General features: G+C 42.1%; 2 protein-coding genes across 2 annotated transcripts in view; both read right to left on the bottom strand.

The window, feature by feature from the left end:
- The window catches only part of zmynd8 (zinc finger MYND-type containing 8), a 40521-nt gene extending 27202 nt beyond the window's left edge, over nt 1-13319 (bottom strand). Inside the window, 6 exon segments of the mRNA XM_022227692.2 lie at nt 1004-1117; nt 1556-1699; nt 2122-2255; nt 3178-3239; nt 10455-11166; nt 13232-13319. Coding sequence (XP_022083384.2) covers nt 1004-1117; nt 1556-1699; nt 2122-2255; nt 3178-3239; nt 10455-11041 — 1041 coding nt within the window. The 5' untranslated portion in view covers nt 11042-11166; nt 13232-13319.
- Nucleotides 13320-15167: 1848 nt separating this feature from the next.
- On the bottom strand, nt 15168-23274 carry LOC110975309 (uncharacterized). Its single transcript, XM_022227694.2, has 3 exons — nt 22977-23274; nt 20427-20660; nt 15168-19575 (listed from the first exon to the last, which is right to left on the bottom strand). Exons 2-3 carry the CDS (start codon nt 20484-20486, stop codon nt 18691-18693), a joined length of 945 nt encoding a protein of 314 aa, XP_022083386.1. The 5' UTR covers nt 20487-20660; nt 22977-23274; the 3' UTR covers nt 15168-18690.
- Between the last annotated feature and the right edge of the window lie 8 nt (nt 23275-23282).

Below are 23282 nucleotides of genomic sequence, written 5' to 3'. Positions count from 1 at the left end.
CGCTGTTAAGGCATTTTTGCCCCGGGAAGCGTAATTAATTTCTAATGTTACATCGCACCACAGCCTTACCAGGTTTTGCCAATTTCTGAATAAATTCGGATAAGAATACTCCTCCTATTTTGGCCTCAAGCCACTCTTATTTTGGCCTCAAGCCACTCCCATCGCCAGGATTTTTAATCCCTTTGTCAATGTGCTTCACCTTTCCTTCTTGATGAATGATGTCTTTACGGGCAGACATGACGAGGGAAATGTAATGATAAGAAATGTCTGTTCAACAACACACACGACGGTACCATTTTATGCGATAACACAAAAGTATTCAGGGTACCAGGCGGAGTGGCTTTGCATGCTGGTCTGTACACTCGTGCATGTGGTGAGTAGCATGAAAAGTGCACAGTCATTGGCTTATACGAGGATACGTCATGAAAATAAGCCTATCAGAGCGATTGTGACAGCTGACAGTTACCTGGAAACGAACACATTTCCTCGGAGACGGTTACTGATCAGCACTGGTTTTTGTCAGCAAAAAGAGCCAATGGAATGTATTGCTTTATCTTATCTCCCAATTCTAGCCTGGTACCAGTTCGGATCTGTGTGCACGTTGACAGCGTGTGCCTAAACTACACATGAATGTACGGCATGCACAGCATGACATAGTGCCCTTTGTGGTCAATATGATTTTGATATTCTTAGGACGAAATAAAAATGACGTGACCTATGGAAAGTAAGCAATGAGAAATGCAATTTCATTTTATTTCACAACAAATTGAGGCTCAATATTATCATATCTGATACCTGAGAGTCGAAAATTATCTTGATGGAATGGGTTGGAAAGTTTAAAAAATGGGAATTTTTAAGTCGACTATCGCCGTATCTGACAGTCCCAAAAGGTGGAACTTATTTGCAAAAGTGGATTTTCAAAGTCCCAAAAAGCGGAAATCCGCCAAAAAGTGGAAGAATCTCACATCCCTGTGCTACTCAGCAAACCGCAGTTGTTACTCACCCCAGTGTGCCTCATTCTCTTGAGCGCATACAAAAGGAGCTTGGCCAGCTGGTCCTGAGTTAAGGATGACATGGCTTTGGACTGAGAATCGACGCACTCGGCATTTGTTGCTCGCTGCCAAATAATAAAAATGTCACAGTGAAGGAAGACAGTAAAACCAACAAACTAACTGTTAATACTTGCTCACTCTGCTGATGAGAGACACACACTATGCCAGCAGTGGTCCAAGGGTGGGAATAGTGAGAACTGCATGCTATCAGTTTTTAATGGAATGAGCACAAATCTGCATTGTCTTTTCATGACAGAAACTCATCACCAGCACTGTTTGCAACCAATTTTCAGTTGAATAAATGCAAATCCGACGGTTGTGTAATTGAGTCCATCAAAAGTTCCTGCAAGTCCTTCAAAGTCTTTTAACTTAAGCACAAGCTATTCAGATGAACTATGGCAATAACATTCCATTTGCCATTGTCCACCGTGTTTTATGTATCACTGGTCTTGAGACAAAATGGTACACTGGGGTATACTGCTGAATCTTTATCAGGCTTTTACCTTACACTCTGGGCAGAACCAGTCACCCACTGGGTCTGTCTCCAACTTGGCACACTTGGAGTGATAGACCCGTGGACATAACTCACAGCAGATGACTGAGCCCTCCTTATGACACACCCAGCAGTAGAAGTCATTTCTGGAATCCTGCAAAGAAAGGGAACAAATCAAGAGTATATTCCATCCATTACGGGCCATTAGTTAAATAGCGGATAGGTCACAATGCATTTGAACTTCTGTTTTAGGGACTCCCACCCTCATACATCACCGTCGTGTAGGCATGTGCCGTATAACCGATGAGTCAACCATTCCTGGAGTCTGCATTTCACTCTACTCTGGCTCAGCTGCATTCTTTTAGTCTGTTATCATCCCCTGCAGGCTTATCCCATTTATTCCCTTGTTATAACACCTTGCCCCCCCCCTGCCACTTCAACAAATTTGAACACCTGCCAATTTTGACAAATTTCATTGTCTGGAGTCCAATCCTGATGAGAACATGTTTTATTTCTCTGTCCCAAGTTATAAAAATCTACTGGCAAACATTCGCTGCAACAATGCCTTACATGTACCTGATCTCGGTTGGATCGGACAATCTTCCTCTTTTTGCTCGACGGCGGCACATAATCAGCCTTGTTTTTTAGCCCCACCCTGTTCCCATTAGGACTGGACTGGCTCAGCTTACGCTTTGGTGCGGTCTTGCCATCTACACGTAAGAAAAAAAATTAAACAAATCAACATCAATATTACTTCCTTCAACGGTTTCAACCCTTATATTTTGTTGTATTCAAACTGAAAAGGTGGCATTCCATTGTCAAATTTCGAGTGTACACTGCACATGTAGCTCTGTGCAAAATCTGCTGCAGCAACACCCATGTCTGTTGTCAATAAGACTCGGATGTGACTTACATGTATTTCACGCCCTGTACCATGTATGGCCGTGTCTGAGCTCCTTTACAACTGTGATTCACAGCCAACTTAATAAATAACTCCAGTGTTTTAGGAGATACGTGTGGATAGCCAAAAACTGACTCCATCTTTCTCTGGCAAAAGACCATAGCATAACACCTCCTCAATACTATTGATAAAATGCAGGAGTTATCCGGTGTTACTCACCAGTACATAATCCCTGCCAATGAGAAACATTTACCACACACTTTGAAGCTCACAATTTGAATCTTGGGGAATCTGGAATCCAATATTCCAGGTACTGGTAGTCGGTTTCTCAAAAGTGGGAACTCAGGACTCTTGTTGTAAGTCTGGATTCAATTAAAGATTCCGGCTGGCAGTCATTCAGCCCAATTGTGTTTGTGGGAGGGTGAGAGGTCAATTTCCCTAGGTGCCCCCCCCTTGAAGTTTTCAAGCTGTAATTCATTTGCCTCAGATGCCCCCTCGCAAAAAAAAAACCCCATAAGAGCACCCCAATTCCCCCTACAGAAATTTCACTTTAGTTACACTACCACTGCTAAGGAAATCACCTTCAAGTTTTTTGTGTGCCAGGGAGGTTTCTCTACTTGTCTAAATCCCATGTACATGTACACCCCTACATCATATATATTGATGACCAACCATTAATTTTACAAAGTAAAATCATCTTTTCACCTACCAGTAGTTTGATGGTTTCTTACCTTTTGGGGATTTAGTCCCATGGAGGATCTTGTCCATGAATGCGGGGGCCTCCCTCTTCATCCTGCCCGAAAAAAGATGACTTTACGCTCAGTAGCATAACCCCCCAAAGTTCACAATACAGCGTAAATTAGGAGGCCGTCAATGAGAGGCCATTTTTCAAGATTACAACCCACAAAAGAATGCCCCACTTGGACTTGCCGCAACTTGTATTTGATGAGTGTCAGTAGACAGCTTGAGGAAAATTTTGACAGATCAAAGCATTCCTTGCAGTTGAAAGCAGAGAGTAGAGATGGCAGAAACAGATGGCTGAAACTTATTAGTTATACTTGGGTAATTCCACAAATCAGGGGTCCATTTTTTTTTCATGTCCCTGTCACATCTGACATACAATTTTGTAAGTTCAGAACACATTTTCTAATTTCTAAGAGTGATGAATTAATGCAAATTACCTGCCAAACAAATAGTAATAGTTTGAAATAAATTTCGGTGATATTTCCAGGTCAAGTAACAAAGGTCAGATGTAACAGGGACACAAAAATGTCACACTTTTGGACCCCTAATTTTTTGAATTACCCGCTCACACACATGTACCAATCCTCTATCTAAACAAACACATCCTGGGAACATTCAACTTTGCAGCACGCAGCCAGTTAATAACTGTTTCTCACAGTTCATTGCAAAAAGTAATCTTCTCAGTGTCACCCTCAATGACGCACTGCTTGTGCATCGTACATGAATGAACAAAAAAAATAAATGAAAATATCTGCTAAGCAAAAAACTTGGGTTACTAGCTAATATATCATTATTAGAACATGTACCCACATGCACATGCAGGCCGCTGGCCACTGAGTGATTGGTATTGACAAACTTCATATATGGGTATGCAAATTTTCTATATAAAAATCAGGTCCAGGCAAATGAATGAGAGCCTAAGGCCATATTGGTTTTTTGCTCAGATTGTGCACAGGCTGCCACAGTCATGAGGTTTGACCAAGGTCCAACAGAACAGAGATTAATATGCCACACCAAGACGTACGAGTACATGTGGGCCAATATGGTGTGAAATACATGGAGCCTAAATGCAATATGCATTGTACATGTACCCGGATGTGAACTCGTAACCGACACTAAAATATCTACTGATGAGGTCCAAACACACATTATTTGACTTGATTTTCTAAGGATTCTGGACTACCTGCACTGGTACTTAAAGATCTTCATAAATGTTGTGGCTTGGTGTACTAACTGATTATGGCACCCTGTAACTCTCTGTAGACATGGGACATATGTCAGTGCACGTGCATGGTTGGGAGTTTTGAGTCTATTTCACACATCCCTGCAAGTTTGTCACACGTCCATCACAAATGGTCTGGTTGCTAAGCCAGGCCACGATCCAATCTAATGAACTGTGACAAAAGCATTCCTTTGTTGTTTTCTGTATTCACACTTTGTGACTGAGTTTGAGACTTGTGAAAGGACTTGAGACTGGACCTGTGATATGGACCCAAGCACAGCCCTAAAACTGTCCTGGAAAACCCAAGACAAGTCCACTTAGACTTCAAAACAATTAACACAAACTTGTGGTTGTGAGGAAAGCATATTACATGCATTTTAGACAAAATATTCTGCTAAATGCGGGGTTTTTTTCAACTTACAATGTATCTACATGTATATTTAAAATTGAGTGCTTTTTTGATTTGGCAGTCATTCAAAGACCAAGGCCAAATTAGACTCTAATTCATGAAAGTAAGGTCAGATGTCATTTACAACAATGGTAACACTGCATGACAGGCTGTACAGTCCTTTCGTCAGCAGAGAATACTAGAATGCAGGATGAAAATGTATTCAGACAAATATACCGATACAGATGTACTTTACATGTATATGTACATACAGGTACATGTACCGATTTTCACACCCCCCATCAGGAAATAATTTCATGAACATGTACTGTACGTACCAGTATATATTGTTAGACATAACTCGACATGATCAGGCAACCAGGGCCATTTTCCAATACTCAACTTCATCTCCGTCTCAGGCTTCATTCCCAAAACCAATCCCCGATTGTGGGCCTGAAGCGTTTAAATTACATAGGATTATTGTAATTTTTGGCTTTCTTGCATCTTATATGATGTTCTATGGCACTATTAGACTGATTACTGCGCATACAGCTTCAAAGTCAGCTGGTAAAGAAAAATTGAAGCCTGAGACGGAGCCGAAGTTGAGTATTGGAAAACGGCCCGGTTTGCCTGATCATGTTGAGTTTCTGAAAAAGGCAACATCTACTGTACATAAAAGGGACATGAAGAGGTACCAGTTTACACCAGTACATGTACTGTACAGTGTACATGTGCCATGACTTACATGTACATACATGTACACCGTAAGGCACCGGTGGACTTTTTGTGCTTGTAAACATGTTCCCTGGTACATGCCAAGTTTTAATTATCAAATTAAATTTTGCCATCATCCAGTCGCAGATAATTCCTATCTTTATAATGCCACTGAATTCCCCTTTCAAAGCCAAGTGAAGGAGTGGCTAAAACACATGGTGCAAGCCCTCATCAGAATATGAGGACATCGGTTCAAATCTGTGGTCCATTTCATTTTTTTTATTTACCCCAAAATAGTCACAAAACCATCTTTGCACTGGTTTAAATTGAACTCTACATGTACCGGTACACGTATATTAAACTGCAGGAGAAATTCTCCTTCTGTTCTTAATTCATGGCTCTGGGATTTTTCAAATGAATAGTGGAACTTCCTGTGTAGGTCTGAATTCCATCTTGTAAATATGAATTCACAATAGCAATGTGCCGGTAAGCATATTGGCACACGGTATGAACATTTGTCCCAGTAAAATTTCCAAGTCCTCACATATATGCGCTGCACTTAAAATAATAATAACAACAAGCACTTGTAAAGTGCCATCTATCTAGCAAACTATTCCGAGGCACTGTATTATCATTATCCCTGCACATTGCGCTCACACATCATCCGAACATTCCTGAAACCATCTCAGCTCCCTGGGGAGTATACTATAAGCCCAGTGCTGCCATTTCGCCGCAAACGGCTAAACAACCGTGTCTGCCCTCACAGGTACAGTATCTATTTACTCCTGGGTGGAGAGAGGCACATGGGAGTAAAATGACTTACCCAAGATCACAACATGCTGCCACCAGCTGGATTTGAACTCCTGACCCTTTGATCAGAAGATGCAAACCCTAACCACTTGGCCACATGCCAATTTTTAAAAGCATGTAAGGATTAGTCCACTGTCCAATACTACATGTAACTGCCTAAATTTAAATGAGGGTGTAAATATGTGCTTAGCTGGTCTTAAACGTGCGTTTGAGACAGGTTCAGGAGAACAGCCACGACTGATACCCGAGCCACAGGCGAGGGCATTATCAGCATTCGTTCTCCTGAGCAAGGTCTTAAACATTTAGTTTGAGACCGGCCAAGCACATATTTATTCCCAACTACACAACTGACTATTACATACAAGTAGCCATGAAAGAGGATTTCTGAAGCCACTTATCTCCCCTATTAAGCGAGCATTTAATTCACAAATCACATCAGCTTAAGGCTACCAGTGGATTTACACATTGTACACATTCTACTAAAACATACAGTAATGGTGCATAGGTGTCCAAAAATGTTGCTAGTATTTCTACTTGTATGCTGTCCCCACCCTGATGGCCCTCCCACATCCATTAAAATCCACAAGAACGATTCGCCAGATTTTGCACGATTCACAGGCAACAATATACATGTACATGTACTTCACACAACGATACATGTACTCACACAAGGCTTGATCAAAGTGGCAGATTTTGAATGATACACAGATGGCTAATATGACGGATTTCTCAAAATGTGGCCCACAATGGAGAGGGTAAGTGTGACATGACCTATAGTTGTTGTGACTCAATTCCGTGATTTGGCCGAGTACACCTACAGGCCGGGCTGATGAGGAAAACACAACTACCTATATATTCGGTATGTTGTGCTTAAATTTAATACCAACCTAGGATAGTCCTTGTCTACCGGTATGTCAAGTTGCACTTCATTTTTTGGTGATTGGAAATGACGACAAGCACTTCAACTTCCACTGACACAGGCATTATGACTTGCCTCAACTACTTACTGTGACCCGATTCAACTTGGTTTGTCCTAATGATTTCACTGACTCACTTGTAAAATTAAGTGACTCTACAGAATCGAGCGAGTAAAATCGAGTCCTTTTTCTTTTTCAAGACATTGCTAAGGCACTTGCATGCTTGCCATGTACATGTAGTAGTGCAATGTAGATTACCGGTACATGAAGATTTCTTGACCTTGAATCCTTATGCCACTCATCAAAAACTATTACTATCCATTCTGTACAATGCAGTGGTTATAAAATAAACCTTAACATTTAGCAAAGCAACTGCATGTCGATGTACAGTGTTGGGCTTTAATTTCAGTGTAATTCTATACACAAAAGAGGAAAGGCATCAGTGCGTGTAAACTGTAAGCTGTATCTCCATTTCTGTTCATTAGTGTATGTATAAATGTACAAAAAAACAGTGCTTTAACTGAAGTTTAAGAAAATACGAATCATGTGCACATATTCAATACATGTACATGTACACATGTATTTGTATAATACGTTAAATTTCCCAAACTGTGGAATATGCAATTGTACCGGTACATGTGAATGCAACCGACGAAGTGTACATGTACATTGCGTTAAAATAATGACTACACTGTATGTAGAGGATAGATCATGAACATGGTACGGTACATACTGAAATCAACGATCAACTCGAATCTTCGAAGAAAACTGCCCAACGTTCTACCCTTGTATAAATGTACACGTAGCCTAAGTGAGGAATCTTGAAATCCAACATGGAGACTCTTGGCTCAGTCTGCTGACGGCAACAACTCCACCAACTTCACCCACTTGTCCTCTGACAGCCTTCTTCCTGACTCCACACAGTCCAGCCATGAAAAGCTATTTGTTTGCATAATATGTACATGTACTGAGGTCACACACAAGCTGAAAAAGAAAAAAGCCACCCAGTTCATGCAGCCAGTCCATTTGGCTGTGGTGGGCGGGATTAGTGAGGTGCCAATCACACGCCTGAGGGGGCCACGTGACTGGAGTACTGCCCAGCAGTTGGCCAGCTGCCTGCCTGATGGGGAAGTGGATGAAATTCCACAGTCTGGCAATACTCGGCATGTGCTGGCTCAGGCAACATGGAACCTGCCAGCATGCAGTTTACTACATGCATACTTGAAGCCATGCTTCAGAATTATTGGGCATGTCTGCACATTGTGCAGAGATGTTGTATTGCTGCCATGCTGCTGCCATACGTTCAAATTTGGCAAGACCTTACTAGAAATTTATGCACCCACTCCAGAGTCAGTTTAGCAGAAATGCAGCGAGAATTAAGTCAGACTGAACATGCACAAGAGACATTTCAAAAGTTATTCAGTAAACATTTTTGTTACATTTCATCAGATCATGTACATGTACGTGTAACTGTATCATCCCTCTCTTTTGTGATTCTTGTTACATGTAGCTTAGATTGAGACATGGAGGAGTAAAGATTCCTCCATGATTCAAGGAATGTTTGAAAATAAATTTATCATTTATGTAATATTCTCGCAAAATGAGAATCTGGCAGACAAAAATATGATACGTGGCTATCAGGGTGTGCACGTAATCTGTGAGAAGTTTATATATATTTCCTCGATCAATGCGAGTTACTTTTTGTAAAGAGATTTTCTCCTCTGTGGTGACTCTTTGTAACTACATGTACATTTCATTCTCTTTGGTGACTTGATGGAATTGTCTTCTAGCTGTTTTCCCACCAAAAAACTTGTTTGCATTTTATAGCTGGTGCACGTTCACAAACATGTACATGTATGTCTCAAGCACACTGCTGAACACTCCACCTCTGTATGTGGTTGCCAAATGTTCAAATTTTAGCCTGAGAAATTTAGAGATTCTGCTTTAAAAACAGCACCTGCATCCTTTGAAACTAAAAAAGAGATTTCAACCCTTTTTATCATTTTGGACCAGTACACTCTATTAACATCACAGCAACATTTTACATGTAAAGACCAGTTTATACTCCAGGTGAATGCTCCGCAAAGTGAATGTCACATCGTGCAACACTTGCAGCAAATTTCGCTTGATTTGAAACATAGTCAAGTTTTGTGAATTCGCAGCACAAATACCTTAAGAACCGATGACAAATGGGCTACAGGTACATGTAAATGTAGAATACAAAATTAGCCACAGACAAGTGTAATTGAAAAATGCATCTTGTCTTATGTGTAACATATTTCTTAAACATTTTTCCATGCCATCTTGATTCACAGTTTAAATCAAAGGAGTTTTTACTTATGGTTCAATTACATGACAAACATTGATGTTTTGCTTTTTGGTGGGGGAGGCTTGGAGTGGGGATATTTTTATTAATTAGCATGGCAAAACTCATTTTTGACTTTCTATATAATTTGCAACCATCTCTTGTCAGGATACCAGCAGTATGTACATGTACGGCATACAATTGTACATGTTATACTACATGTATATAGTGTCAGTCCCACACTAGTTGAATAATGTACTGTCAATGCACAGAACGCAATAATGAACTAGGCTTTTGTGCATTCCTGTTTTGATGCAAATTCACGGTGCTTACATGAGAACATCTAACCACTGAGTTTGAGTCACTGCAGCTTGTCAAGTGGGATAAAACTGCCTTCGCATTCCATTACTTCCCTTGTGCTTTCCTGTGCTTCTGTCAAGGGTATGGCTGGACATGTGCAGTCTGTGGTTGTATAAAGAAGTGGTCTTGCCCTACTCAAAGTGCCCCAGCCAGGTCAAGAGGTCATACATGTACATCAATTAAATTAACATGATTCCAAATGGTCAAGAGCAACGCACACCCAAACACAGATTTCTGGCCTCCCTATCGCAGAGCTTATAGAGTCAATTGCCACTAAATTCAATTATTTTTCTAAAGTATTTCATAATGTAGAGGCAACTTCCCTTTGCAATGTTTGACTACACTGCCATGTTTTGGCATTGTACTGTATATTTTCCCAAGTGCTGTAACTAGCTCAGCAGGTTGGCTACTTAAGCCAGGCCTGAGCGAGTGTGAGAAGCCATGTGCATGTCAAATCGAAAGCAGTCCTGCTGGCCCAAGTAAGACTGGGGGAATTACCTGCAATTGAAATTACTGGTCTTTGAATATTTACCAAATATTTTTCTCACCCTGCATTTGGCCTGCGTTTCTTCCTGAGGGCCAGAGGCAAATCAAACTGGCCAATTCCCGGTGACTTTGTTGCTGATGCCTTCCCGAAGAAGGCTTTGTTTGGTGACTGGGTCATTCCCAGCTTCACACCTCCAGATTGGCCGACAGACTTGCCAAAAATTGACTTCCTGGGAGATGATTGGCCGAGGGAGAGCTTGCTGGTGGGCGATGAGTGGACAGGGGAGGGTTTGCCAGAGGGCGACGAACCCGATCCCGATGCTTTAAAGGTGGCTTTGCCGGATGACTGGGCTGCCCCTGACTTTGCAACACCTGACTGGCCCACAGACAGCTTGCTTGATGTCGACTGGCTGCCAACAGGGACTTTGCCAGTTCCGGATTGGCCGGTGGTGAGCTTACCAGATGGTTGCTGGCCTGACAGAGATTTGCCCAGCAGTGACTTCACTGCCCCAGCAGAACTCACCTGTTTCGCCTGGGATGACTTGCCCACCCCAGCCGGATGTTTAGTTTTGGTTGTGTCTACAACTTTTGCCGCTGTTGGAGTTGTCGTTTTTACGGTGGCCATCTTTGGTGTGACTGGACTTGCCATGTCGGCTCAATCAGGCTCAGTGGCTCTCTTATGTAACTGGCCTGCACGCTTGTGTACTTTGACGAAACTGACCAAGCTGCAGTGATGTCAGCATGGGTGATGCTCTCCAATATCCATCATGATATCTACTGCATTCAAAGAGTGAAAATGCCAAAACATGATACATTCACGATTCACTTCATCAATTCTTGAACACATGCCACATGCAAATGTGCTCCTCTCCCCACCGTCCCCACATTTGAAATTTTGAAATGTTCAAGCCACTGTCCATTTTCTTTCATGAGTGCCCCCTTGGAAAAACAACATGTCGAACCCCAAGTACATGTACCCCCTAGGAAATTATTTTGTACAGATTCTGACCAAAATGCGTATCCCTTGCTTGGGACTTAAACCAGTGCATGCATCTACTGTTTCCACACAGGCACCCAAGGTGACACAAATCAGCATGGAATTATGCAAGGAAATGTTTAAGCTGTGGGAGGGTTAGTGGTGGAGGCTTGACGGCAGCTTGAATCAGTGCACGTGTTGATATTGAATTGATGGGCCATTGCTGTCACACTGTTATTGGGAGATCTTACACCCGTTTCTGACGGGCATTCAAGAGTCCCACTGAACCACATTAAAAGCAAATTTTGAATTAAGTACGGCAAAAGTTCAACATCTGAAACTCTCACATGTAGGTGCTAGCAGGCAAAAGATTGACACTTGAAGGTGCTCAGAATGACACCAGAGCGACTTGGTTTCAGATGTTGCTCTTTTCATGGGCCGAACCCAGTGCAAATTTATAACATGGTGCATCTGTCTGAAAACAAACTTTAATTGGGTCGACCCAAGTCACTCTTAACTCTATTTGGTTCGGCGCAACCCTCGAACGCCAGTCAGAAACGGGTGCTGCATTACCACATTTTGTTCATTTAACCTCACTGATGCAGCCTATGGAATACATGCTCATAATGGCACATGCGTTCAGCAGATACCATATACCGTTACATGTATACCGGAAGGGTCCTGTTTGTTTCACATGGATCTGGATCCTGACCGGTGGTTCATTGCTGGTTTGCACCATCTGTTATACAGGTTGTGTTGTCAGTGAGCCAACTGATTCAGATGGAATATGATGAGCAACAAACAGGCCCAAGCATGCACAGATTTGTCCAGCCAAGTTGTGACCAATGAACAGCAATGTCGAGTCAACTAAACGATACGTAACTTGGCCAAGACCCTTGGAGTCATTTCTTGCCATTGGCTGGCAATTTCATACTTTCATTCAGCATGTGGCCTGTGGTAAACAAAATTATTCAGACTGCCCAAACAAACTTGGAAGAAAAACCAACTCTGGCAAATTAGCTGGGAAAATATACAATATGTGCACACACTTTCAAGGGATAAGAATAAAAAATGTGTGAAAAGTGGAGAGTAATGGTACAAAACAGGAAAAAAGGTGGCAGAAGCAGTTCTGTGCCAAAGGATTACAGGTTACCAGTTTTGACTACACTTACATGTACATGTGCATGTCCATGTAGTGTACCGGTATCATACTTCCTGGAAAAACTGTTTCATACCAATTTACCAATGTGATCTACTGCACATTTCTGTCTGACGAGAGAACCACTAATGAATATGTTTCCGTCTTTTTTGTTTCAAAGATTGTTCTTTAAATTAGCACTTTCCCTCTGTTTTCTTAATGCACCACAAGATCGACAAGGAATTGTGCCCAGTTCATGAGATACATGTACACCATTCATGAATCAAGACCAGGTTTTCTGAAATTACCAATTATCCCAAAGCATACTTGATTTAAGACATACAACACATAGGCTATAATTTAATTTGCCATTTGAATACGTTTTTACCAGCTTGCAATTTGCACAGGTCATCATGACCTGTACGTTTCCGATTTGTACATGTTCATGCTGTGCAAGCAGGAAAATAAAATACATGTAAGTGTTCGTGACAAACAGAGCGAATTATTATGTCTTCTAAAAACCATGGACAACCATGGGATTAAACGGAGTAATAGAATATGTGATTGAAACAGGTTGACAACAAGAGACACACCAACGTGACTGCAAAAAGAACTTCGGAATCATGTGCATACGACTCCAGGAAAATTCAAATTTCTGACTTTTCAGCCATGCTGAAATGGCACATGGATTCCAGTATTTTCCAAGCCCATATAGCACCTCTTACCATGCGGTCCAAAGATCTCCATCAGAATGGTGCCTCATGGCTATAGCCAACTGAGCTAGAGCTTGGCAGCATTGACAAAAGGACTTCATTTGCATCTGTATACACACACATACTGAGGGGATTGGGTGCATACGCTCTCACTGGGGTCAAAGGGCAAATATGCAAATGAAGAGGTGTGGTTTTAAATGACATTATCAGTGTGTGTGGTGTGTGTATATGCAGAGTGCATGTACAGTACACAACATATACTGTACACTGAACACACATGCACAATGTACATGTATGTACATGTACCTACACTGCATCTTTGTGACATAATGTGTACAATGTAATTTACATGTACATGTACATACAGAAGTTTTTCCAGCTAGCTAGCTCACGTTCAGGTTGTGAGACTGCTTTTGTGTGGATGACAGCACAAATCATGGCATGAGTTTTGAACTATTTCAAAATTTGTCCACAACTGGTGTACCTGAGAAACGCTCGGATGGTGCGGTATGTCATGAGAATGGTCACAGTCAGATTGGAAGGAATTTTGACAATATATTTCCGGTGCTCTTTTGAGTCATTCACACAAGTGCCATCAGTTAAAACTCCCCATTAAGCGACACGCCGGTACTGACAGAAGGATGGATGTAAGATCCCAAAATTGCAACACACAAATGCAAAAATTGGATGGGGATTTTTGGATTGTTCCAAGGACGTAGATAACTTTGGAAATTCTAAAATGTTTCTGTAACCATGTTCAATAGATTATTTCTTTGCCCATTCCTAACGCTGGAAGTGTTTCACTGATACAAAGCAACAAAGGCATACATTGTGACAGAATGACTGAGAAGTCGAGGTGCCCTGTTGGGTGATACACCCATACAAAAATGGTCCACAAATACGTGGGTGCATTAATCTCTTCGTTCGATGGTCCCTTGTCGAAACCTTGAGTCTTGCTGAAATTTGTTGCACTGGATAAAATGTGACACTTCCATGCACAAACCCCTGCTTAGTTTGAACAGGTTGAACATGGAGAAAGGATGCTGACTTTTCACTATCCATTCAGACAACGAAATTGTTCATAATTTACAAAATATACAATAAAGAGAACCTTTTGATGTCTTTGCCAAAACACCTCATTCATTGCAATGGGTGTTCTCTTTAAAGTCTGCAACCGTATGTGCACTGTTTAGCATAGAAATTAATGAACTAATTTATTGAACATCATGTAGTGATACGATTAGTTGCATCTATCCTAAGTTACTTCACAAGGCTGGTGGAGGGAATGGCCACTCAACGGCACAATTTGCCTGAATATTACATGTACATTATGCAGTTTGTGATCTGAATTGAAACTACTCGTAGCTACATGTAGATGCCTCTGAGAGGACAAGCTCGGGCCCGGACAATTAATACACACATCTACTAAAAGTGATGCAGCGTTCCTATGAACACGGAGGAAAAGTGTGTTCTTATTCATTCATGCTATGAAATTGTAGTCAAGTCTATCACGAGTCCTTCCAGAGGGCCTGTCACAAATAGCAAGGTCAACAAAGGCTGAGGAAGGCTTTTGTTAGGGTTCATTGTGAGAAGCTTTTGTGGCATGATAACTGGTGAAACTGGCTTGTGATGTCTTGTACCGGTAGGGATTTGTTATGGACAAAGACACAAACCTTCAATACTGGTATCTACCTGTCTACTAGGAGCCCTTATGCTCCACAACTTGGAGAGTAATTTACAGTTTCATCTTACTGGAAGTGGTTAAAGCCGGTGTGCGACACCAAAGCCAGAGACAAACCTAGGTCTGAGAAGTGATTCTTAGGCATACCAACTACCGAAAGATAGAAGACCCCTAACACACCAGTACATACATGTACATGTACGCATGTACTAGGTACAAGTGCACTTTGACTCGAGAGTCATGGGTCGTGAACGAGCAGAAACTGGGTTGTTAGTTTGCAAGTTTTATTGACCTTTTCTTGTTCAGTTGAACAAAGAGAATCTGCAGAAGTAGGGTTCAAACCTGCCACCTCTAGAATGCTGCACCAGTGATCTATCCACAAACTTCCACGCAACAGTAGTCTCCAAAATGTGTTGATCTCTAGGCTACAGCTGCGTGATTTGCTGTTCTAATGTTTTGATTTTGGTGTGTACATTTTGAGCAAATTGGGTACAATGTAGACCAGTACCTAAAAATTATCAAGGGTACATTTACACGTAGTTAATATGTAAATATCAAGTTAAACTGTGACATGATTGCTTTGTTGGTTTGCAAAGCCAGGAGAGTTTGATGATGCCAAAAATCGGGCCTCAACCCTGGAAAATTTCAAGCCTGAAGAATAACTAGGAAAAGCAAAATGAACCGAAAAATGAAGCATTTCCTCAGTTTCTTGGGTGCACATCTGGCTCCTGCCCATGGACCCAGCATGTTCGCTGGCCGCAAGGCAAGCATGCACAGTGCAATGTACATGTATGTGCAAGGGCAGATCAGGGAGGGGCGGAGCAATGGGGGTATGTCCTCCCAGGAGCCAAACAAATTAAACCAAAAAATGAATCAAAGAAGGGCAACTTGGGGGGTCTATTTCCTACCCTTCCATAAGTGTGTAAAGAGTCCCAACATGTACAGGCAGCTCTACCTTCCAGAGAGGCCAAAAAAGTTTACTTGAAAAAAAAAATTCCAAAAATTGGACCTCAAAAACACCCCCCCCCCAAAAAAATTGGTTTGAGATCTGCCCTTGAGTGTCTCACTATGGGCCTACTGCCTCTGTCATGTGACTCATTGGTTGCAGACAAACAGGCTGAAGAAACTGGAGACCACTGGCCTACCAGGCTGGGTAGGGCACGAGTTCAGTATTTCAAAGGTTTCAAGTTCGAATCCTGCTTCAGTCAATTTTTCAATTCAATGTACACAACAGGTCATGTCCACTCAGCACAATATTTCCATTACGTTCATTTTCTGCTAAACACCAGATGCTACTACTGGATAGTACTTATAAACACAATACATGTACCATGTACAGTATGTAAACTATGTACAGTTTGGCATACCAGAATATGTACTGTACACATATATGTACATAGTACACATCAATTATGCTGTCCATTCTATCAGTTCAACCTTTCCATAGCTAAATCACAGGGCAAGTTCGATTGAGGACCACTAGTTAACTGGTGGTTGGCCTCGTGCATGTGCAGTGAAATTGAAGTGGAAACTGCACTGTACCTTAGTCAACCGTTGTCAGGTCATTTGGCCGAAGGAGAGAAAATGTAGCTGCAGGGAGGGTAAAATAGCAAAAAAGAAAAAAGGATAAAATGGTACATGTAGTTGACTAGTGACATACGGTTCATTCCGGCATTTTTCTTACAACTGGTCCTCTCTGCACTGTGCTATTAAACAGGGTTTATGGTAGACAACGATGCGACCAACCTCAATGGGCTGGTGGCAAATAGTTCACCATGGTCAACTATAGTCCTTGATCGAACTTGTCCATAGTAAACCTTTAAAATCAACCAGTTATAAGAATGGCAGCTCTCAGCGGCTGGAGCCAAAGAACACTGTGTCAATGAAAACATGCTAAGAATTTGAGGAAATGAAACAAACATTTACAGCATCAGGCATAAATAGAAAAGGCATTGCCCTAATTTCAAATTGCACAACTTACATGTAAAAAACAGACAAATACAGTACACGCTCTTGTCTCCTGATAGGGGCCTCTCACCGTTCTATAGCCGTTAGACAAGGGCCTTTAGGGACCATTCTTGACTGACCTTTTCAATGCTTTTGAGACATTTACAAAGGGGGTAAACACTTTCTTCCCTCTTACATGCACCCGGTACACTTGAAGCTGATAGGCCACTCACTCATTCATTACAAAAATAAGATCACAGGTCTTGTCTGAACTGGCTACATTGTGGCTACAACTCGTGTTTTCTGTCATAAGCCCAGCACAGTGAACAGCCCCAGTTGTAGGCAACAATGCCAACTTTGTGGCTCATTATTTTCAGGAATTAATGCTTCCTCAGAGTCGCGTATACATACATGTACACACAAACCTCCTAACAATTCTAACGATGGACTCCAATAGAGGTTTCAACTGAGTACAGATACAGTACTACAATGCAAACGACTGAGAAGCTTCTAGAATCACACGGGCCTGCTTAATTCATATGAATCTGGGTCTTGATAAGCAATCCAACAAGGCTGGCTTGCTCTATCCTCCATCCATTAGGCAGGTTCTGGTGGAGGTGAACCAATGTTGGATCACTGATCAAAATCCGGATCTATGCAAAACAGAGAACAAGCCAGCTAGTTTTTATATGAGAAAGCTAAGATTTTGGAGTGTACATGTGCATGCGCTGGAACTTCAGGAGAGCTGTTCGTATAAAATTTCAGGGCGTGATCTATTTTGATTCAAAGCAAGACGTTTGAGATGCTTGGTGGAAGCAAACATACACAACCAGTCCACTACTGTTTGTGTCACTTGGTGCATGTCCACATTAGCTAGTATTTGTCACCAACAATGGAAAAAGAGTACGTCTGCTGCCACCAAGGGTCTTGAAATTCTCCCGTAATTTTAATTAGTTTTGACTTTTATTACCTCCACTACCTTTATTTTAATCTATGGAAAATTTGGTGTGAATTCCAAAACTGTCAGACGTTACCAAACCTTGCATCTCTGGTGAATGGGCTTTATACTGTCAATGTGTGCATGAATTTACAGAGGGGTGTCTACATTTGCAAGAAAGTTATTTTTTGAAAACAATTCACATACCTTTTACCCGCATACAATAACCAATTAATTTAAGCACACTCTTTGTGGTACAAATGGCAAGCACACTTACATGTATACTGCACTCAATCTCCACAATGTCATTTATAAAAAAAGGTTAAAGAACATGTATAAATTATAAACAAATAAAACAAACCATTCCAATAAAGTTGTCAGCACTACCGGGCTAACAGATACATTGTATCAGTTGCCAATTTCAAGAATATAAACAGATTTGGTGAGGGTAGGCATGGTAGGAGTTACTCTGCTCAGTAAAACGGGTTACCATCCAAAGTTTCGTGTGACAGATATTGCCTGTGACTGGTTCCCAAGCCGTAAACAAAAATTTAGTGAGCACTATTTTTTGCTTAATGGCCGAATGGAATTCTGTCAAAGACGAAATAAAGTACATGTACATGTATATTGGAGCAGTGTCCCACCTTAGTGCTTGCACGTACAGTGTTCTGTTTTTTGGGGGAAATACACGTAGAAATAAGTAAGACTCAATGGCAAAACTCAGCACGAAATAAAGCCACTGTTGCACAACTGAAATTCTTTTAGCACCTGTAGTTCACGGATGAAACCTCCATTTTTGAACATACAGATTGTGTGGATTTTGCTTAAACTTTGAATATCATACCCAAACATCCGTTCTGGTCATGTGTAATATTTGGCCTTGCTTTTGTGGAATAAATAGTAGGCCTACTTGACATAGGTAATAGTTTGCAGTCCATGGGCATCAAGCAATGCATGCTTGATCATGTTGAGTTCATCGACAATACTGGCCAAGATATGATTCTGGTTTTCCATGAGCTTTAAGAAGCGCTCTTGGAAGTCTGTGGTTGGTCCAAAGACAGCATCCGATCCAGGCTCCTCTGGGCCTTGTCGCGTGCCCGATTTGGCATTGCTTCTGACGCTCTGGGGACACTCTGGCACTTTCACGCCATTCTCGACGACAGCCCTCTTGCACGTTGCATCATCTGATGCTTCCCCCACGACGGACAGGTGCAATGCCTCTCCAGTTGCCTGCAGATGAGGACCAGAGTCTGGATCTCCGTCCGCAGGATCAGCAACTTCTTCATAATCCACACGAATGAAATTCTCTTCCTTGATGTCCAGCTCAGCAGCCGAAGTTTGGATACGTCGCTTGCACGCCGGTGCGTCCTCAAAGTGTTTGCGCTTCCGATCATGATGGCTAGTAACCCGTTTCTGTTGGAAGCTGGCAGAGGGTGCTTCAGCATCTTCAGGTGGCCGGGGGACTGAACCGAGGTAGTACATTTGGTAGTATTCTTCGTATAGGTCGTAGACCCGAACTGAGCCTCTCAGCTTACGCTCGGGGGGTTTGGCCCCTTCTTCGCAGGTCTCAGCTTGCAGTAAGATGTCGCGATAGGCTCTACCTGTCTTCTTGAGGAAGTTCTGGACTACCAGCCCATCTGCCCCAATGCAGGAGCCCAGCATATCATAAAACTCGTCCATTCGGCGCAGCTCTTTAGCCATGAGGTAGTCTCCGTAAGAGTTGCGCAAAAGGCTGAAAAATTCCTCTACCTGCTCACTTCCCCAAACGAATCTTTTAGCCATTTTTCTCTCCTAAAACACAAATTGAACAAAACTGCGATCAGTGTTTTTAACCTCCAGGAGATTTTTTTGAAAGAGCTTGTTTCAAAACCACAACCCAATAAAAATGCTTTGGGCCGTTTTCCAAGCTTCAACTGTTTTTTTACTAGCTGACTTTGAAGCTGTAAGCCTCGTAATCAGTCTAATAGTGCCACAGAACATCAAATAAGATGCAAAAAAGCAAAAAATTACAATAATCCAATGTAATTTAAACGCTTCAGGCCATGGTTTTGGGAACGAAGCCTGAGACGGAGACGAAGTTGAGTATTGGAAAATGGCCATGGTACATGTATGTGTACACACGCAACCAACAGACATTCAATCTGAAGAGCCCTGGGGAGTGTCCAGGCAAATTTGTCCATGTTCAGACTCTAAACCCAAGTAAGACAAGGTAGTGTAGAATATGAAAACAGGAGATACATGTGCGGAATACACTGTGAACTGCAAAGTTTTCGAGAGAGCATAAGATATTAAACTGAATTCAAACATTAAAAAAAATCCCAAAATGCTTTTAAAAAAATGAAGTGAACTCAATCTGAGAGTATCCCTTAACACCAAAAAGCAGAGACTCTTTGATCCAACAACAGCAAAGTGAGATAGCTGCTGAAACCAAGATAATCCACGATCTACATGTACATGAACAGATCCTAAAAGCTAGAGATCAGGCCTCCTGCTTTATTTCAGTATGCTAAAACCACTTCAATCTGGCACGACAGAAATTTGTCTGTTGTTGGATCTTGTTGGATTAAGCATGGTAGGCAAATTGGTTGTGGTACATGTAAATGAAGGCATGTCAAAATCCCACAATTATGAATGAAACTCACTTGGAAAGCTCTAGTCCTTGACTGACGGTCTTCGGTGGTAGCAGCAGAGTGCACAGGCATTCGTTGACTAACACAGATGACAGTGAACAGGCAGTTTTAAACGTTGAGGATAGTGAGCCGGGGAGGCGCTTAAGGTTATACCGTAAATCTATGACGCGGATCGGTTCACTTTGCATCTATGATTGCGGGTAGTCCAAGTCACATCAGCCGTGGTTAAGTCGTCTGAGTAAAGCCCTTCAAGAAAAGACACAAAGCAGATTTAGTTCCCGGGTTTTTTACATGCAACATGCTGACCATTCTGTTTGCGGGATCCCTGTTCAGCGACACTCATTGTGGCTAGGTTCAGTGTCCTGCCAACGGCTCAAATTGAAAAGAAAACACTGATTTTCTCATACTTTTACCCAAATGAACTAAAATATGAGAAAAAAGTTAACTTTGGTCTTTCACTTGGTTGGACTTTACTCAGACTTCAACATCTGGCAAACATCAAACGTCAAACACACATAACCAGCAAGCACTTATGCACAGAAACTTGCATTTGGGGTCGTTGCCAGCGAGAATGAAGTGTTGGTAATCTACATGTACATGTAAAGGTACATGTACATGTATGTACACTGCACATCACACTTAAGGATTGTCGTTGGAGGGTAAAGGGGTCTGAATTTCTCTGCTGGCCATGTGCGGATGTGCCGTGTCCCTGGGCAAGCCATGTTACCCCAACTTGCCCCTCGCCACCTTCCCCTATTGGTGAGTGCTTCATGTGGGATGGACTGACTTCCCATCTGTAGTAAACTGAAATATTCTCAGTTGTTTCTTGCCAAGGAAACCAATGCTAACAGTGGCTTGACAAGCCAGGTTACTCATTTTTACTCTCAACAGGCAAATACTGTGACCTTGGCATAAATATGAGAGTATGTTGTGGCGAAAGGCAGTACAATTAGATAGTCATTTGGGAAAGTGTCTGGTTTCATGAGGAAGACTTGAATCGTCTTCCCCTTGTGGAAAAGATGGTACATGATCTCATGTGTAATTGTGAGTGGTGCCATCCTATCTCTCTGAGTAGGCAGACATGTAGTGATACCTGTGAACTGTCCTGATGCTTGGCCCCTCGGCGGGGCAGGGGTATAGCTACATGTACTTGTATGAATAATTTACCATGTTACACTTGATTGGTGGATTTGCATGTTAGTTATCTACACAGCAGTGACAACAGGTGCATGCAGACACAAATCTGGTCCTATAGGCACATGTAGCTTTGCAGCCAATCATTACAGCTATGACAGATCACTGGTACATGTCTACATCGTGTATGTGTGCAGTGCGTTTTTATAGGGCAACGGACTGAGAGAGTAGATCCTCAGAGTGCACCCAAAAATATTAATGTGGTGGTACTGTATACGTGTCTACGTATGTGAACATGGTGAATACCAGTAACCTCATTTGTAAGTGCTGTACTTTAAATATACAATATACATGTACACATGTACATGTGCATGTACAAATACATACACCGTAGGTGTACATGTACATGAAGCTGCCATTCTGTATCAGCTATCAACCTGACATGTTCTCTTCTCCCATGCAACACTGCAGGGCGCGATTGGTCGATCTCCATGTACAAGAACGGTCCTATCGTTGTACAATCTGTTGATCTTGTAATTAACATTTTGAAACTCTACGTCCTCTGTATCTGAGCAGGTGGTGTTTTTTTTTCTAATTGGCAGTCATGGCATTTGTGAAAGACTGCTTCAAACAGATCAAATCGCGGAGACATACTGACCCACAGACCGATCCAGTGAGCCCCGTCCACTGCTCATGTGGGTACTTAATTAGCATAGTGCTCTTCTCCAATACCACACTTCGTGTTCCTGCCGTGTGTCATATGATGCCTGTGCAGGTACACGTGTGTTGGACCTCTCTGCATATACAATGTATGTCAGACGTACTGTACATGTAAATCACAATTGTGACTGGTCAGAACACAGTGGGAGTATAACGGATTGGTCTGAGCACTGTGCAAGTTGACATGTTGACCGATTGCAATGTCATGAAGAATGACTGGCCGTGCAGATCAGTTGATATCACACTGCAGTCTGCACTGTTGCTCATATCTCTGGGTTCCATGCGGATTTGTGCAATTGTGCAGACTGACCAAGGACCAATCATGGAGATCAAATATTGTCATGATTGTGCACATAACCAATCGTGTACATACGACCTACTGGTCGTGTACCCCCAGAACTGTGGGGTTCGACATCCGTCACGTTCCCACGAATGTGGGAGCACGACAGACGATGGAACGCACCGTTCTGGTGAAGCACATTGGCTGATCAGGCACATCGAGCAATCGTGCAGACTGATGCCCAACATCATCAACTCGGCCTAGTCGTCAATTTCACAACCAACCTCTGAAATATAGCTACAATTTCAGTAAACAAAGGAAACAAAACAAAAGCAATCAATCTGTAAACACGTCATATCCGTCGTTAAACGATCTGCAATGAAAAAAAACCCAATGATTTTACATCAGTCCTGCACAGAAACACTTACCAAACCCAGGATGAGTTGGTTGAAATGAAGCAATTGGTGTTAACAATGTCCTTTTTCAGGGAGTTGTTCGCGCCCCCAACGCCAAAGTAAGCACATGTATTGATGTAATGTACATGTACAGTACGTACATGTATGTGTTCAATTGACAGGTGAAATGCACTGTGGGAATGAATTAAACAGCCGTCGCATAATAGCACGATATAGCAAGCTCAGCACGGACGCTGCGCATGCGGTCAAAGTGTTATACTAGCCTGGTACTCGGCGGCTACTTGATAACTTGTTTCACACAACGAGATATCAGCCAAA

This window comes from Acanthaster planci, unplaced genomic scaffold (assembly GCF_054643075.1).
Source record: "Acanthaster planci isolate LZ-2023a unplaced genomic scaffold, COTS_SCS Contig42, whole genome shotgun sequence".
Lineage (NCBI taxonomy): Eukaryota > Metazoa > Echinodermata > Asteroidea > Valvatida > Acanthasteridae > Acanthaster > Acanthaster planci.
Note: the sequence above shows the minus strand (reverse complement) of the source record. Positions and strands in the feature narration are given on the sequence as shown.